The 18,641-nt window shown below is 38.5% G+C and overlaps 1 protein-coding gene across 1 annotated transcript in view; it reads left to right on the top strand.

Annotated features, from left to right (window-relative positions):
• LOC126353800 (protein ecdysoneless) overlaps positions 1-18,402 on the top strand; it is a 73,990-nt gene extending 55,588 nt beyond the window's left edge. Inside the window, exons 8-13 of the mRNA XM_050002896.1 lie at positions 5,261-5,441; positions 10,568-10,739; positions 11,387-11,553; positions 11,652-11,753; positions 11,879-11,982; positions 17,129-18,402. Coding sequence (XP_049858853.1) covers positions 5,261-5,441; positions 10,568-10,739; positions 11,387-11,553; positions 11,652-11,753; positions 11,879-11,982; positions 17,129-17,332 — 930 coding nt within the window. The 3' untranslated portion in view covers positions 17,333-18,402. The remainder of the gene's footprint in view (positions 1-5,260; positions 5,442-10,567; positions 10,740-11,386; positions 11,554-11,651; positions 11,754-11,878; positions 11,983-17,128) is intronic.
• Positions 18,403-18,641: the final 239 nt, after the last annotated feature.

Below are 18,641 nucleotides of genomic sequence, written 5' to 3'. Positions count from 1 at the left end.
TATTTGTTTAGGTGTAAAAACTTCCACTGTACTGGGCTGGAAATGTAAAAGAGTTTAAGGAAAAAGTGAGACATTACAGAAGAACTGTGAGGTCATTGCCAAAAAGAAATAACAGCAGTGAAAATTTAAACTCCAGTAAGAAAGATGCTAATGACCCAAGTAGTAGAAATATTAAGTGCAGCTTGAGAGCCAAAGGGTGTTTCAGTTGTGGTGCCAGTGGTCTCAGATCAAGTGGTTGCAATTCCCAGAGCAAGAGAAAGAGATCCTCTAATTGGAACAAGTTTAGCCATAGATCAAACTAAAGTTTTGATAAATAAATGTGGTGTTATTATTAGGATGCCAGAAGGGGGAGCTCATCTTATGTGTATCCATATACCAGACAAACCAAAGCCCTGTTAGTGACGAAACAAAGGAACACATCAAAGATTTAGTGACTAATAACATCCCAACAAAGACAAAGTCTGCTGATGTCGGAATGAAGATTATTGAGAGAGAACTACAACTACAACAACAACTGATATATAGTAGACCAAGAAGGTTGTCACCAGATGAGAAAGAAATTGTTGACAACCAAGTCCAGATGTCACATCTTCGAGGAGTAACCTCGTTCATCTAAATATGCTAGCCACATTGTAGTTGTAAAAGAGAAAAATGGAGATTATTGCGTCTGTATAGACTACAGAAAATTAAACAAGATCACAGTGAAAGATCATTACCTATTGCCCATCAAAGAGCTTGCCCAGTGGCCGAGCAGTTCTAGGCGCTTCAGTCTGGAACAGCGAGGCCGCTACGGTCGCAGGTTCGAATCCTGCCTCGGGCATGGATGTGTGTGATGTCCTTAGGTTAGTTAGGTTTAAGTAGTTCTAAGTCTAGGGGACTAATGACCTCAGATGTTAAGTCCCATAGTGCTCAGAACCATTTGAGCCCATCAAAGGAGACTTAAACTTGAAAATATCTGTGTGTTTTCCACACCAGATCTCAAAAACGTTTTTTTCTACATTGATGTTAAAGAGGAAAGACAAAAATGTACATCATTTGTGACATTCAGGACAGTTTTAATTCAGGAAAGTTCCATTTGGAGTATCAAATTCACTTGCAGTGTTCCAACGTTTTTTAAACATCATTTTTTTGGGCATTGGCTTTGAGAAAACATGTTATTTATTTACATAGAATATATAATAATACCATCAATGATGATGAGGCACTTCAACAGTTTGGCTTAGTGTTATAACTGCAGCAGAATATAACTTGGAAATTAATTTTGCGAAATACCAGTTCTCGAAGAGAACTGTAGACAGTTTTGGGTGATGATGTACAGTGTGAACAAATCCGACCTCCTGAGAAGAAAATAGCTATTCAAAATTTTTCAGAACTGGAATCTGTGGCAGCAATACAGTTTCCTATGTCTTAACAGGATACTTTAGGAAGTTTACCTCAAATTACTTTGCAATTGCCAAACCTCTGAGTGCTTTACTAAGGAATAATCGGGAACATAAGTTTGAACAACAGCAGAAGCAAGCATTCAAGATGCTCAAAGATATTCTTTCATCAGATCCAGTTTTAAAAATCTACAGCCCAAAACTGAATTACACACTGACACAAGCAAAGAAGGTTTTTGACCTGTGTTATTACAAAAAAAACTCCAGGTGATGACAAGTTCCATTCAGTATCATATATGAGTTAAAAAGAAACACCACAAGAGGAGAAATACTGTAGTATGAGCTTGAAGTCTTAGCTATTGTTAATACCTTCCGTAAATTCCAGGTGTATTTACTAGGGATACGTTTTAAAATTGTAATGGAATGTGCTGCATTCCAAGAGACTATGGATATGAAGGACTTCCAAGAATAGCTAGATGGGCATTACTGTTAGAAGTGTGTTCCTACAGCATTGAACACTATGATGAAACATGTAGACACCTTAAGTCATTGTGTGAATGTACTGAGGATGAAGATTGAGCAACAATGTAATAGCTATCTTAAAGAATTTCCTTATGAAAGCTTTTTAATTAGAGATAGAATTCTTTTGAAATTCTGTGATTGATAAGAGACTTTGTTTGTTCACACAGTATGCAATGTGAAATCATCAAGCTTGTGCATGACAAAGTTCATCATGCAGTTAATCGAACTGAAGAGGAAGTAAGATTTGACTGACAAGGTGAAAAGAGTGACCTCCAAGTGCATAAAATGTTTGATTACGAATAAGGAATCAGGAAAGAAGGAAGGTTTCATTCATAACTTATTCAAAGAAAGTGAGCCATTATTCACTTGTTACAGGCATCATATTGATTCACTTCAATTAATGCACAGAGAATACAAACACATTCTAATTGTTGTTGGTGTATTCATCAAGTTTACCTGGCCATATCATGTAAAGACTACAAAATCAACAGAAACATTTAGTAAGATGGAATTAGATAAAACTAATTTTGGGAATCCAGTCCAAATAATTGATGATGGGTGATTGCTTTACTTGTCAAGAATTCAAGGAATATTACATTACAGGAGGAGCTGAACACACTTTAATAATGACGGGATTCCCTAGAGCCAATGGAGAGCTAAAATAAATTATTAAGCATAGTATTGATAGCTCTAATGAATGGTATAAGATGGTACCATTAGTTCAGTATGCCATGAATTCAACATACCACAGAAGTATTGGGAAAACACCATTCAGATAGGAGTTAACGTCCCCACACAGATCTTCACATCACAAAATTATTATAAGAAGAATTTATTAATTCATTTGAAGAGAGATGCAGTAAAATGAAGGAAAGGGGAAGGTCAGGGATCTAGGTCCCTTTAGAGTTACAAAAGTTAAAACAGATCACACCCATGATGTGTGCCGAGAAGATGATAACCACAAACATTGCAGGACCGAGGCTTAAATAGTACTGAGAGCCTGAGGTTTATCAACCTGAACTAAGAATAGAGAACCTCTGCAGTGCTTTGCGGAGAGTACTTTTAGCTTCTAATTAGCTCTTTTTGGTCAAAAAGTGCTGTTGGTATGAAGTTATCTAAATATTAATGTCATATTGAAGTGTAATTGTTAAACCACACTGACATGTTAAATGATACTCCATTTTCAGATGAGTACAGATCATTTAGTGACGATAATTTTCAGTCCTTATGGTGATAATATGCTGGATGGATTCCAAAGTGCACTGGCAGTTATCTGCCCTGTGAACTTCACAGTGTGTTGTACCTGCTGAAAAGTTGAACTGAATTCAAAAAGCACAAAGCTCTTCACTGTGGTCATCAAAAGAATCAACTCTTCTTAACCCTTTCATGAATAAAATTCATTTTTTACAGATTTTTAAAATATTAAGATGATAATGTTTTCTTTTCAGTCCCATTATTATATTTTCACCACCAAAATATTTTTTAAGTTCTCCATTTTTTCACAACAGGAAGTGGGACACATATGTCCCATGAACCAACGCGAGAAACCTTTTCTGCTGACTGACTGATTTTGTAATTTTATTTTTTTAAGCCATAAACTGGATTTTATGGAGAATAAAATAACTACAAATTATACATGCATGTAATCTTTCTATTTGTGTAGAGCCAGTGTAAAAAATATTCATTACATTTCAGTTTTCATGATACATGACCAATAGTTACAAAACTTTACGTTCTATGAAACTTGGAAAAACATGGTGTGGCATAGAGTGGTACACCACAAGCAGTGCAAACAACTTTTGTTCTCAGAATGAAATTTTCACTCTGCAGCAGAGTGTGTGCTGATATGAAACTTCCTGGCAGATTAAAACTGTGTGCCGGGCCCTTGACTCGAACTCGGGACCTTTGCCTTTCGCGGGCAAGTGCTCTACCAACTGTGCCACCCAAGCACGACTCACGCCCCATCCCCACAGCGTTACTTCTGCCAGTATCTCATCTCCTACCTTCCAAACTTTACAGAAGCTCTTCTGCGAACCTTGCAGAACTAGCACTCCTGTCTTAGCAGTGCAGTCCCGATTTTTTTTCTCAGGTTCAGTACAGTCATCCCTAGATGGCAGCACCGTGCAGAGCTGGGTAACACATATCCCTGACACTCGAACTGGCTCTCAGAGTTACTGGGACATGTATGACCCATCAACCACAAAAGGGTTAACCGCCCGAAATGAAATAGATTGTTCGTTGGAAGCATGGAGAACACACTGCTTTATCAAATTCTAAAGTGAGCGTGTTCGTTTGACTGAATCAAGTGAAGGGTCACAGTGGTTACTGTGGACTTTTATTTGTGAGGAAAGCGATTTGGATTCCCATTTTGCTATCCCGATTTTCAGTGGTTTTCTTAAATTGCTTAAGGAAAATGCCAGAATGGTTCCTTGGTAGAGAGCATGGCCATTTTCCTTTTCTAGCTTTCCCTTAACTGAGGTGTAATATGAAGCTGAACCCTAATGTTCTCTCCTTTCTTCCTTTGCCTGAATAAAAACCACTGCTTCTTCTGCATGGATTGTAATAATTTTAGTGAATATGTTGTATGTTGTGGAGAGAAGCTGATAGAGAAGTGCTTACCCAGCGACTAACAAGGGATAACAGCTGCCGTGGCTAGACTGATCCCTTCCACACTAAAGTGTCTCTCCCATATAATCTGTTCAGTCATGAATGGCACATCTTTAATAACGAGTAATCCCTTGCCCAGTGTGCTGATGGCCTTACTAAGGCCTTCACAGATAGAACCTCCCTTTTCCTCTCAAACATAGTCCAAAGACAGACTTCATGCAACATTTTGTCAAGTGTGCACTTAATCCTCTGGCTACCCCCAGGAACCAGCTGCAAAGGAACACACACACCCCACTTCATCACACACATGTCATCCTGTACTGGAGCAGCTGAACTATATCATTTGCCAGGGCTTCCAACAACTTATCAGGATGCCCAGAAATGAGGAACATCTGAAATGCTATCCCTCCCACTCCTCCCAAAATGGTATTCCACCAGCCATATAATCTACTCAATATCATGGTCAATTGTTGTGCCATATCTACTAACCCCTTGCCATATGGGTCATATATACACTGTGGAAAATCCAGGTGCAAGAGCTGTCCAGCTGATCCCTCTATTCAGATTTTGTAAGAAGTATTACTAATGATGCCAATGTATGCAAATTATACTTAAATGGTGAGTAAAATAAATATTTCACCACTATCCATTTTAACAAATGAATTTCAACAGAAATTGATAAAAGTATTAGATTTGTTGATTTGCTTTATAGTGCTAAGTGTGTGCAGCTTGAACATCTTTTCTTGTTTCAGGATGAGCTTGAAGGGTCTAAAGGATACAAGAAAAAGCTAGAACAAGCTAAGCAGTATTATGTGGAACATAGGGATAGTTTACACTGCCGTCCTTCAGTGGCCCAAGAATTGTTACAGATACTCTCCAACTTAGATTTTGATGAAGATGCCTTGCGACATGCAGATGTTCCACCACCTGATGGTAAGAAACTCAATCAGTAAACAAGTTATATTTTGTGCATCGAAGAAAAAATCGGTTGAAAAAACTAGTCAATTTTGAGACAGAATTGCTTACCATGTCTTGCCTACAGGATGTGAAATAGTACTGGCGATAGAAGCACATAATAGGAACACACTACATAGCTTTTGAAACTAGTAGTTCCTTTGTTTGGGAGAAAAGAAGTATATCTCAGGGAAAGTTAGAAAGGAAGGCAGGCCACTCAGACCTCAGGATGAGAAAGACCCATCTGTAGTGAGGGCAAGGGTACACAAGGTGAAGGCAGAGAGTCAAAGAGAGGGGTCACAGACAGTACATTGTAAAGCACTCTAAGCTACATAAATAGTGCAAATTAAGCCCAGGGGGTGTTAGGGTGCAACATCTCCTCAGTTCAGAGAAACTAGTACTGGGTGGGAGAATCCAGATATATTTGTGTGGTGCAGTATGCACTCAGTGCCCCTTGATTCATACTGTAGAACATGTTCAACAGCTGGGTGCTTGGTGTCCTCAAGGCAGATGGTTCTTGTGTGCTCACTCCTGTTCTCAGTTTAGTGATGATTACAGCTGTATAAAACACTGTGCAGTGGACACAAGTTAACTGATGAACATGCATTGTTTTGCAAGTTGTTCCTGTCTTTGATTATGAAGTATTTATTAGTGTTTGGGCTGGAGTACATCCTAGGTGGTGGGTACAGGGGACAAGTTTTACAGCAGAGACTGTTGCATGGGTAAGGTCCTTGGGATAGAGATAAAGGTATTAAATTAAATGTCATTAGGTTTGACTAGGATGTTACCAAGGTTATGAGGGCAACTGAAGGCAGTTGTGGAAGGTGTGGGGAGGATATCAGGAAACAAGGAGCTCAGTTTAGGGCATGACTCAAGAAAGTCATAGCCTTGATGGAGTACAGTATTCAGGCATTGAAGACGAGGTTTGCACTGGGTAATAAGAGGGTGCTTTAGAGTTTCCTGAAAGTGGGAACTTTATTATTCAGAGGGTACTTCTTCAAAGATTTGTCTGTGAATAAGATCAGCTGGGTAGTTACAGAAGAGGGAAATCTGAGAGAGGTTGTAGGAGTAGGTGTTGATACATTTGGTGGTGGAGCAGATACGTTTGCCTTTGATGCCTAGGGTGGAGGACAGGGAGTGTTCAGTGCGAAAGGAGTGGCAATTTTAGATATCATTGCTTATTGGCTGGTTTTATGTGGGCTGAGGTTTTGATTTGGGCTTCAGTGAGGTGGTGTCTAATGTTAAGGAATGTGCTTCTGGGTCTTGATAAACTATTTTTCCATGTAGCCCATGAAACAGTTAACTTAACAAGGGTCATCACGATTCCCACAGTTCCCTTGATTTATTTGTAGATTTGGCCATAAGAAGTGAATGGGTATGGATAAAGTCAGCTAGGGTGACTATAAATGATGTGTTAGGAAAACTGTCAGGTTGTTGTTGGGAGTGATAGTGCTCTGTGGCTGAGAGACTGTGCATATGTTGGATGCTTGTGTGAAGCAAGGTCGCATAAAAGGTGATGAGGGGTCCAAATGAGAGAGAGATGAGACATTCCAAGAAGAATCTTTTATGTATGATTGAAGGCTCCATGTGGTAGGATGGAGTTGCGGGTCAGCCAGGTCTGAGATGCATTGGGTGAGAGCTTTAAAACGAGCTGTTGTGGGACAATTCAGTTGGTTGTATTTGTGTATTTTGGGAAGTAGGTAGAAAGTGGGAATATGTAGATCAGGAGATTAATGGAGTTTTATGGAAACAATTTTTGAGTTCTTGTGAGGGGCTTAGGGTTTTCACCATTTTTTGCAGCTCTGTCTGGATGAAAGGATCATTAGAAACAATTTTGTATGTTGAGGTGTTCGAGAGCTGATGGTGTCCATTTGCCACATGCTCTTCTTGGTCAAGTACTGTAGTAGTCAAGTTGTCCAAAGGGAGGTGATTTCTTATTTAATTTTGTTTGATCTATATAAATAAGCTCATTGGAAAAAATGTTAGTCACCCCTATAAGAACACACTGATAACATTAGAATTCTGTAGGTGGTGTATGGTGGTGGTGGTTAGTGTTTAACGTCCCGTCGACAACGAGGTCATTAGAGATGGAGCGCAAGCTCAGGGTAGGGAAGGACTGGGAAGAAAATCGGCCGTGCCCTTTCAAGGGAACCATCCTGGCATTTGCCCGAAACGATTTAGGGAAATCTCGGAAAACCTAAATCAGGATGGCCGGAGACGGGATTGAACCGTCGTCCTCTCGAATGCGAGTCCAGTGTGCTAACCACTGCGCCACCTTGCTCGGTAGGTGGTGTAGAACTGGTACCAAATGTTGATGTGACCCTCCACAGCTGATGTTAGTCATGGCAGAGAAGTGATGTGTATGCACCAGTTAGTTTATTGAAACAGCACAAGATGATCTGTCAACTTGGAGACGTGACAGAAAGCCAGAAGAGAGCTACCATGATTGTACAATGACAGGCACAAAAAACACAATACTTCTATTTCGTACAAAAACTGAAATTTATTTTAAATTTATGACATTTTTATGATGCTAATCCACTGGCTGATGCTGGAATATTGTGGTGTGGTCCCATCTATGTGTCCAACAACTTAATAAGAAAGGCAATTATAAACAAATTTAACAAATTAAGCCAGAGGACACTTTGAGGAAATTTTTAATAAGCTCATAAAATTAATACATGTTTGTTTTGATGTTGTGTACTTCACACTTTACTTTACAGACATTGGAGACTATCTTGGAGACCCCGTTCACATGTGCAAAAGAATGTATTGTCACCTCTTGCACCAGTAACGGCATTCAACCTTTCAGGCATGCTCCTGATTAATGTGGTTATGTCCTGTTGATGAATCATCTCTCATTCTTCCAAGAGGGAGCTCCTTAAGTGGTGTAGGCTTTCTGGATAGAGCTGATGGGCTCTTCTCACCAGCTGCTCCCAAACATGGCCAATAGGATTCAAATCAGGGTTTCGAGCAGGTTAACCCATAGCACGAATCCCTGTTTCATCCAAAAACTCTTGCACAATTCTCACTACATGTGGGCATGCATTAGTGTAAAATCATCACCAATAAATGGACCAAAAGACACAACATGCTCCACAAGGATTTCCTCCACATAACCATGTGCGGTGAGGCTCTCGTGCACCACAAAGACCAAATCCATCCTTGTAGCTGTATTGATTCATGTCCTCACCACCACAGAACCACCCTGAAAAGGCATCCTGGATGAGACTGTGCAAAGGGAATACCTTTCCCCTGGCCTCCTTCAGACTGAAACTCTTCTGTCAGGTGACCAGAGGCGATATTGCGACTCATCGGTTAACAACACTTGATCCCATTGTTGTACTGTCCAGCAAAGATGTTCCATTGAAAAACGTAGTCAAGCTATGCAATGCTCTGGTGATTTCTGAGCCTGTAGCAGGTCTTATGGACTGAAGATTGGGTTCTTACAGTCTTTTTCGAACGGTTCTCTCCCTAACATTGACCCCTCGAACCTGTTGGAGTCGATTTCGTGCTTCAGTAGCAGTGGTGTGACGGTTGCATAGAACTTGAAATTGTAAGAAGCATTCATCTCTCTTGGACCTGCTTCTGGTCGTCTTGCAAAACTTCCAGTTTTCCTGTACCTTCTTACGGTTCCGGAAATCGTGGAAGGTGTAGTTGTCAACAATCCTGCAACATAATGCCTGCTTTGGCAGCTTGTCAAGGGGTTAATGGTGTATTTACTCCAGAAAACTGATTATGACAATCACAGAAAGATCCTACAAAGAAAGATGCCAGTCAGTGTATGTGCACGTGATCACACCCCGGCCAATTTGTTCATGCATCAACACAGACTGTCCATTGTGTCTATAAGAATGGTGTACAAATTGCAGCTTTGTAAAAAGGCTAAATAACTGTGGTTGCACAAAAAAGCTAACCACCAGAGACTGAAGATGAGTGTCATGCCTTGTCAGAGGCCATCAGTTTCAAACCCAGCAGGAATTGCTGCTGTTAGTGAATCCAGATCCATCTCAACCAGCATATGAGTGACCATTGCATGCTTGCATGAAATAGAAAATGGAGTAGGGAACTGCAAAAAAGGATATTGCTTACATTGCCACGTAGAACAGTAAATCTTCAATGGATCTAACAATATAGGAACTGGACAGTCGCTGACTGGATGTATGTAGTTGTCTGCCAGGCCAACATCTTGCCTCTTTGCAAGTGATGCAAAGTGTTGAAAGCTTTGATGACCCAATGAGGTGATTAATTTGCAATGTGTGAGGTGTTTTCTTCAGTGTGGATGTGGTTCTGTGATGTTTAGATGGTGTTTTTCATACCATGCCAGCCCATTCATTCAGATTATCATGAATATAACAAGGATATTCGTTTCAACATTCTTGTTTATTTAAGTGCAGCCCTTTCTTCATCACAAGTACTATTTGTTTATTCCCTTCTTCCAAGGTGACAACAGTCATGTTCATAGATTGCATCCATTAAGAACACTCGGACAACCCTATCACAACTTGACTGGCCAGCTAAACCACCTTATCTTAATCCCAAGAAAAGCATGTGTGACTGTTTGGAACAGCAGGTGAAATGTAGCAGTCAACATCTTCGCAGTGTGGTAGTTCTGCTGTCCATCATTGTGCAGTAAGACACCACTGTCACCTTCTACGCTAACCCCGTAGACAATCTCCTCTCCAAAGGGAGGGGTGGGGTGGAAGTCTTATTCCTTCTTTGTTAGATTGTGCATTCATTTTGACTGTTGTTTTGATACAGAAATATAACTTTTTATATCCGGGAGGAGGAGCAATTCAGAAAATAGCAGAAAGAATGGAAAGCACACTAATTCCCTTTGTAGATACTGATAGGAACTTTCCTCTTATCAGATTTAAAAGTATTTTTGCTTCCCACTATGCTGTCAACTCTGTAGGTTGTAGGGGAAGCTTCATTTTAAATTTAATATCTTTGTTGAACTGGTACTGATTTAGTCCCAGTTCTTAAATTATATTTCCCATTTTGTGTACTTTTGATTTTTACTTCGCTTTTTCTCCTTCTGGTAAAAATTCAAGTAGTTCATAGAACAAACATTTTCGAATTGTAAAATTTAACTTTGCTTACAGATGATTCTTGGTTAGAAGTGAGTCCAGCAGACATTGATCGTATGTTGGAACAGAGATATGGCAGAAAGGATTTCATGACAGCAGATAAGACCTCAGATCCATCAAGTATATCGGCTCACCTTAGCCGGTTTCTTGATCACATGTCAGGTGTCGAAGGGGCTGAATTTCCTAGGTATTTTGATGATACTTTAAATTTATTTGTTTAATGTTAAAATACTAATTGACTTATCTTAAAAGGCTAGCAATAAATGTCAAGTATTGCTTTTCAGAATGTCATTGTATAAAGAGCATATGACAACTTGGCTGCAAACTCAAAAACTTGTAAATCAGTATGTAATTAAATCACCTGACACAATATTTGCTACCTGTCTTTCAGTAAGTTTTCGATAAAAAATTAACTCGGATGTATCATTCCCATAGTCTTTACTAATTATATATCATTTCTGAAAATTATGAATTGAAACAGGAGTGCTTTGCTGCTTATAAACCTTTTGTCAACAAGGCAGAAAAGCTTTTAAATGTCATTTGCAGCTCACCAAGATACATGATTCCTATATGTTGTTATTACTAAGAGGGGTTTGGATGTACACAACTATTTATGATCTCCCCAGCTCCAATAAGCTATGCAGTATGACTGTGGGTTCTAAAATGTGGCATCAAGGGCACATCAGAAGCCAATAACACACATCACATCTTAATCACAGATTATGATTATTGTTGTAGTTTTTATTCATTCTAATGAAAGTTAAAATTGGAAAGTACCAAACTTTTCAAGTATTTGACTTATTTAAATAGTTTTGCTACATGTCTAAATTATAGTGATGATGTGCCACCAAAACGTCCAAAGAGAGGCATTAAACCATTCAAGAATAAGAATTCTGAGGCAGATCTCCAGGGTAATGAAGATGAAATGTCGGCCTCGGTTACAGAGAATAAGATTGCATTTGATCCAGAAGCATTTTCATGTGCAGTTCAAAATATTCTTGGTATGTTGATATGTACTTAATAAATGATAATATCTATTGCCACTAAATTAAAGACCATGGTATTAAATTTTCATGCACTATGTTCCATTTTGTTCAAGACTTTGCCATACCAGAAGATAGCTGGGATCTTGAATCAGATGGATCAGGAATGAGTTCTTATGAAGATGAACTTGATATGGACATTGATCAACTAAACAAAGGTATGAGTAATTTAATCATATCCATTGGTCTGTATGTTCTTTGTTATACTGTGGTGTACGATTCGGTATTATAGCATTTATAAAAATGTTGTAAGAATTATTAATTATTTTATTAACACTTTAAGGTAAAGGTGGAGAACAGCCCAAATCAGAGTTGAAGCAGTACATGGACCAAATGGATCAGGAACTAGCTTCTACCACTATGGGTCAGAGCTTTGAGAAGTCTGAGGTAAATTGTTTCTATTAGAAATGGTACTTTTTTTACTTTCCAGAGTTAGTTTTGTAAGTACGTGTGCCTAGAACACACACACACACATACACACTGGATCTGTGCCAACCTTCACAGTAAGCAGTAAACTTTCTAAGATGTCCATCATCAGATCTAGTGAGGGTGTTTTGATTTCTTAAAATGTTTTAACACATTCCAGAAACACTGTCAGAAAAAAAATTGTAACACCAGGACATAATTAATATAGAGTAATGAAATTTCAGGAATACATTTGTCTGTGTAGCATGTGTAAGTGATTAGCATTACAAAATCGCAGGTTAATGTAAGCATGAGATAAGTCATTACAAATGTGAAAAGTTGGTGCTTTAATAACCAGTGCAACTGCCAGAATGGTGAATGAAAGCTTGCAAAAGTGCATGCATTGTGTTGTACAGGTGCCGGGCATAAGTTTGTGTGATGGAGTCCCATGCCTGTTGTACTGGGTTGAGCAATACAGGAACTGTTAATGGTGCTTGTGGGTGACGCTGGAGTTGTCATCTAGTGATGTCTCATATGTGCTCAATTGGTGACAGATCTGGTGGTTGAGCAGGCTAAAGCAACATGTCAACATTCTGTAGAACATGGGTTATGACAGCAGTATGTGGTAAGCTTTATCTAGCATAAGTTATCCTGGAAACACCCCCTGGAATGTTAGTCATAAATGGCAGCACAGTGGGTCAGATCATCAGACTGATGTACAAATTTGCAGTGAGGGTGTGTGGGATAAGCACAGAGCACTGCTGCTGTCATACTAAATCACACCCCAGGCCATAACTGCAGGTGTAGGTACAGTGTGTCTAACGTGCAAGCAGGTTGGTTACAGGACCTCGGCTGGCCACCTGCTATCCAACACACAGCCACCACTGTTTATGAGGCAGAACTAGTTTTCATCAGAAAACGCAACTGATCTCCAGATTTCCCTCCAGTGAGCCCTCATTGAAGTCACAAAGGCTGGTGTTTTTGGGGTTAATGGGATGCATGTTACAGGGCATTTGGCTCAGAGCTGTTCTTAAAGTAACCAATTTGTAACAGTTTGTTGTGTCACTGTAGTGCAACTGCAGCTCAAATTAGCTGCTACAGATACATTACGATGCACCAGAGCCGTATGCCGAATACAGTGGTCTTCCCTCTTGGTAGTGCCACGTGACCATCCAGAACCCAGTCTTCTAGTGACCCTCTGTTCTCATTACCACTGTTGCCAGCAGTCACATTCAGTGCACTCCTGCTAAATCTTTCTGCAGTATTGCAGAAAGAGCATACAACTTGTTGTAGCCCTATTACATGACCACATTCAAACTCAGGGAGGTTTTGATAATGGCATATTCATAGCCTTAAGGCGTTCTTGACTATTATCAACTCACCACATCCAATCTCAAAGGTAACTAACACTCTCAACTGTTACAGCAATTTTTTCACCCTGACTCCTACATGAGTGGCATGAAACTTGAATAGACATTATCTTTCAGGTGTAGAAACATATGTACCAGTTTTTGTTTATGTCTTACAATTCCTTCTTGTTGTTGAGATCTTTTTCCATCGGTGCATTTTTACATAAAATAAAGCAACCACTCACCTTGAGCAGACTAATGTATGTCTCTCTCTCTCTCTCTCTCTCTCTCTCTCTCTCTCTCTCTCTCTCTCTCTCACACACACACACACACACACACGTAACGGTACACAATATTAACTAGCTTTCGAGCTCTGGCTTTTCTTGTGGCAGTAAGTACACAAATTAATTAATGGAAAATCTCATATAAAGATGTGAAACAATTACTAACAAAGAGATAGAGGGGCTGGCCAGTACTTACCTCAGCTCAGTACAGCCGATAGAAACACAAAAAACCTGTTGCTTCATAACCTGGGTTGTGAGTAACGAAATCCACTTTCCCTTCTTCCCTTTCTTTCCCCTCTCCCCTCCCTGATGAAGGAACATTTATTCCGAAAGCTAGGAACTTAAATTTTCTGTTGTTTTTTGTGTTTCTATCGGCTGTACTGAGCTGAGGTAAGTACTGGCCAGCCCCTCTATCTCTTTGTTAGTAAGTACACACATTAACACTCACAACAATACAGATGCCCAAATGCTCACTACTACAGCTGCAGTAACACAGATTATTAGAGAGCAGTTGCCTGGGGCTGATGGATATGGGGAAAGTGTAGGGAAGGACACACGAGGCAAGAAGGGAGTAGTGGAATAGGGCGAGGCAGGTGTGGGAAAGACATTATTCAGACATAGCAATGACAGAAGAAAAAAGTAAGCTGAGGCAGTGGGAAAACAGATTAGTAGAAGTTTAGACCAGGGGGGGTTAGGAGAAACTTATGCTGGATGAGATCATCCAAATGGCATGTGTAGTGAAGAAGTAGCTTTTGAAGTCCTCTTTTGCAACCAGATAGTAAAGTTTGCAGTCTGCCACAGTTTGGTGGTGGGCACTATGCCTGTAAACAGTTGGTTACCCATTACGTGTTGTTCCCAAGAAGAATGCTGCACATTAACTGCAGCATATCAGACATATAACATGGGAGCTCTCATACGTGGCCCTGCATTTTATTGTGTAGGAAATGGCTGTGAGTGATAAGAGGACTACTGGTTGGTGGCTGTTTAACAGGTTTATTGCTGTCAGAGGAGTGCATGGCACAGGAGATCTGTTTATGGATGAGCTGGATGGGATATGGTTTGTTCATAATGGGTCCAGCACAGCTATAATATATTACAGCAGTTTTGTCTTTCTTTCTATTTATTCCGTGTGGAAAAATGGGTTGAATTGTACATAATATTGAGTCTGTATTTAATAGAAGTGTATATATAATTATTTTGTTGTAATATGCACAGTATTGATGTGTGCTGTTTGTGAAAAATTTGGGCATAATGAAAGAAAAACTTTATAACATTCAAACCAGCATTCAGCTTTTCAGTGAGGCTTGAGTACTACTCTCCAATTGGCCTTTTAAAGCATTTATGTGCACAATGGTGTAATGGTTAAGGCATTGGACTTACATTTTGTGCGGAGGACCTGTCTTTAAATCTCCGCCTATCCAGCCAGATTTAGATTTTATGTGATTTCTCTAAATGACACCAGGTAATTGCTGAAATAGGTTATTTAATAAGTCACAGGTAACTTAAGTTTTTCTCACTATTTCGGTTAGTGCAACCACTGAAATACTTAAGTCATAGATATTGCAGAAATGATACTACGAAATTCGATGGATGGTTATGTTTAACTATATGTCAGCATTGTTTGCCTTTGTGTGTTAGCTGATACGCCTTGTGGCATGGTCGGGGATGCAATGATGTATCATCAGTAGTCTCAGTCACTCTAAATTATGTATGTCGTAAATTAGGCTACTTGTTAAGCCCAAAATGGTGTTCTTCATTCATTGCACTGCAGAAGCCATTTACGAACAGAATAGTATTCATCCACATATTGTAAGGGATGTTCAGTAAGTCATATCATCAATACAGCACATTCCCTCACCTGTCAAGTTGTGTGACCATTATTTTCTCATTCTACTACAATGTCACTTATTGAGCGTATCAGGAATTTAATTGGTGAGCAACTTGTTCATGACATTTGACCTGGATTGGAAGCATCTGAGATATCATTCATCCAAGTACATTCAAAGTCTGTTTGATGTGATACCTTTGTGTATAGAAGTTATCCATTGCAGATTCACCAGATAGTGATTTGGAACATAATATAGAAAAATAAAATATCATTTCTTTGTGTTGCTGTAGGTCCTATGCAGGCTAAACTGAAATTATTTCTGGTAATGCATGTATGGGCTGCAGTTTTTTCATTTAGTATAATGAAACAAAAAATACTGCATTTATTTATTCAAATGTGTCAATCAAGGTGATGAAATTATCCTTTGCACACTGCATTGTTTGGTTTTTTAGCTTCCAATTAAAGATATTAGAGGTCATCTGTGGTTTAATAATTAACATTGTCACTTCGTGTTATTGATGACATCCCAGATTTATTTCAACCAGATGACAATGTGGTTTGTCTGCATTTGTTTTGTGCACTTATAGTTATTTGTTGAGTTTGGATCCTGTAAGTGATGTCATTTTTACCGACACATTCATAGATGAAAGATTTTGGTTGTCACAACAGCTACATCATCCTGGGAGGAGGAGTGGAAGAGATTAATATGCAGTTAGAGAAAAGTAGTGTGTGGCGTACTGTATGGTGCAAGAGGGGGTGGGACAAGGAATTATGTAAATGAAGGGAGAGGGAGAGGAGAGAGGTGGGGTGCATGCAGACATCAAACATTCTAGAGGCAGTTTTTTTCCCCCCTCCCATAAACTCCATTTGTTGTCGTAGCACTTGATATAATAGCTCAAGGAAGCAACTGCTGTTACAGGCAGCTAGTGTAAACTGTTCTCATTGGAAGTTTATAAGATTCAGCTAAAATACCACATGTATCACTGGTGAAATTATCATTAGATTTTAGTACTTCTCTCCATAGCAAAATAGTCTTCAGCTTGTTGAATAGCCCAGTTTAAACATTGGTTACTTAACTATGAAGTTGTATTTTTCTCATTACTTCGACATTCCAATCTGAAATAAACAAGTGGTCACATTTGCTGCCTACTATTCAAATAACATTTTCTTCAGTTAATGCTAATAAGTCATTTGTGAGAAAACTACATGCATCTCTTAACATTAATGCAATACACCACCTTATTATCTGAGATATTACAAATGGCTGTTGATACAAATTAAACTTCATGCAGACATTGCACAGTAATGTCATTAGTCACACTTCTTGTTTTTTATTTATTTATAGGTAACTAGTAGTTTATGCACTATGATGGATAGAAAAAAACAGTTTGCTGATGATGTCAGATTTACCATTTCCGCATCCAGCATTTAAAATGCCTGCACACACACACACTCGTCAGATTCCACTTCCCCTTCTCTAGTTTTTTTCCCCCACTGTCTTCCTAAGTGGGAAATAGAAAACATTTTGTGTTCAGTTGATGAATTTGATGTTTTCAGGTACCAGCTGCCATGTCTGTAATGTTAATAATCTTACTCTCAATACATTCCAAAATAAACATTCCTAAACTTGTGTATTGGATACTTGCTTTAATTTGCCTTTTTTTCAGATACCAGAGAAAAAGTGGAAGGATGACTTTGAAGATGTTGAGGATTTTAAACCTGTGGACATTGATTTAACTGCTCTGAAGAATATATTGGAGTCATATCAAGCTCAAATGGGAGGTTCTGGGCCTGCTAGCAATCTTTTGGGTCCAATGGGTGTGCACTTAAAGACAGATCCTCCTGATACAGATTCATTACCGGGACCTTGAACAGTAACATGTCATTCAGAGAACAATAAGGCACTCTAGTCAGCTCTTTTTTTTATTATTGGAATTGAATAATTCCAATGCACATGCCAATTTTCAAGCCAGATGATACACTTTTATATCTGAGAATCTTCATATATTTCCTGTTCTAAACATTGGTGCTTATTGTACAAATAACTGAAAAAAAATGCAAGGCCAGTCAGATGTGGAAGAAAGTATATTGTTACAGACAGTGAAGGAATTCAAATGCAGAAGGTATACAGTTGTTACATGTTTTATTAAAACAAATCTGAATATTGTTGAAGGACATATGGCAGGGAAAAAATGTATAACGATCTGTATAGTGAATAGAAGTGCAAATCAGTTCTAGAAGACTCATGATTAAAGGTTATTTTTGCAATGAATGAATTTATGGTTTATCAACCAGATGCTCAGTGATATACAATGTTTACAATGAAATGTCACTGTAGTGGCATTGTTTTGAAGCTATAATTTGTAATAGGATGATGATTTCCTGATTTATATTTATGCAAGTAGTTTAGTAATGCGTCACTCTCAAATTTCTTGATAAACCAGCTTAAAAAATAAGTTGTCCTACATAACTGAAATTAAACATTTTTTTAAAAAATCAGGAAGAAGCAGGGACAAGCCATTGAAATCAGCCAGAAAATTACACACTGTTCTTACATTTTAAAGTTTATGTCTGTTGGCTTTATACTCACAGAATGAACAAATTTGCAGTGTTAAATGGTTTAAACAGGGAACTTTTTTAATGTGAAGTATTTTCTTCATTATTTTACAAAGTATTTTTATCAAAATTATGCCCATAATTATTATTGTTTTGTACATGCTACAGGAGTCATATTAAAAAAGGTGTGATTAAACAGTCAACTTGTAATGACACGTGATCACTGATGTACTTACTAATTTTTTGTGTGTATGTGCACATATAAAATCCATGGCACCAAATAAAACACTAAGGATGTGGACTGTATTTGACAGAAAGTTCTGTTGAAGTAAAATGCAACAATTTTGTATTTTAATTTTCTAAATAAAATGCTTTTTTCAGGATATTAATTATTTGTTTCCTCCAGAATGTGTACAGTATCAATTTGAGAAGTTTTGGTTGCTATTGATCATGCTTTACAATTTCATCTCTTGCTCAGTGTGTTTCAGTATCATGTAGGGAAACTGACAGACTATTTTACATTAATGTCACACCTTACCTATAAAATTAATGGTGTGATGAGGACATCACAATGTTTAAGAGCAATTTCAAATCATTTAATTTGCAAACCAATATGAAATAAAA

This window comes from Schistocerca gregaria, chromosome 3 (genome assembly GCF_023897955.1).
Source record: "Schistocerca gregaria isolate iqSchGreg1 chromosome 3, iqSchGreg1.2, whole genome shotgun sequence".
NCBI classification, from domain to species: domain Eukaryota; kingdom Metazoa; phylum Arthropoda; class Insecta; order Orthoptera; family Acrididae; genus Schistocerca; species Schistocerca gregaria.
Note: the sequence above shows the minus strand (reverse complement) of the source record. Positions and strands in the feature narration are given on the sequence as shown.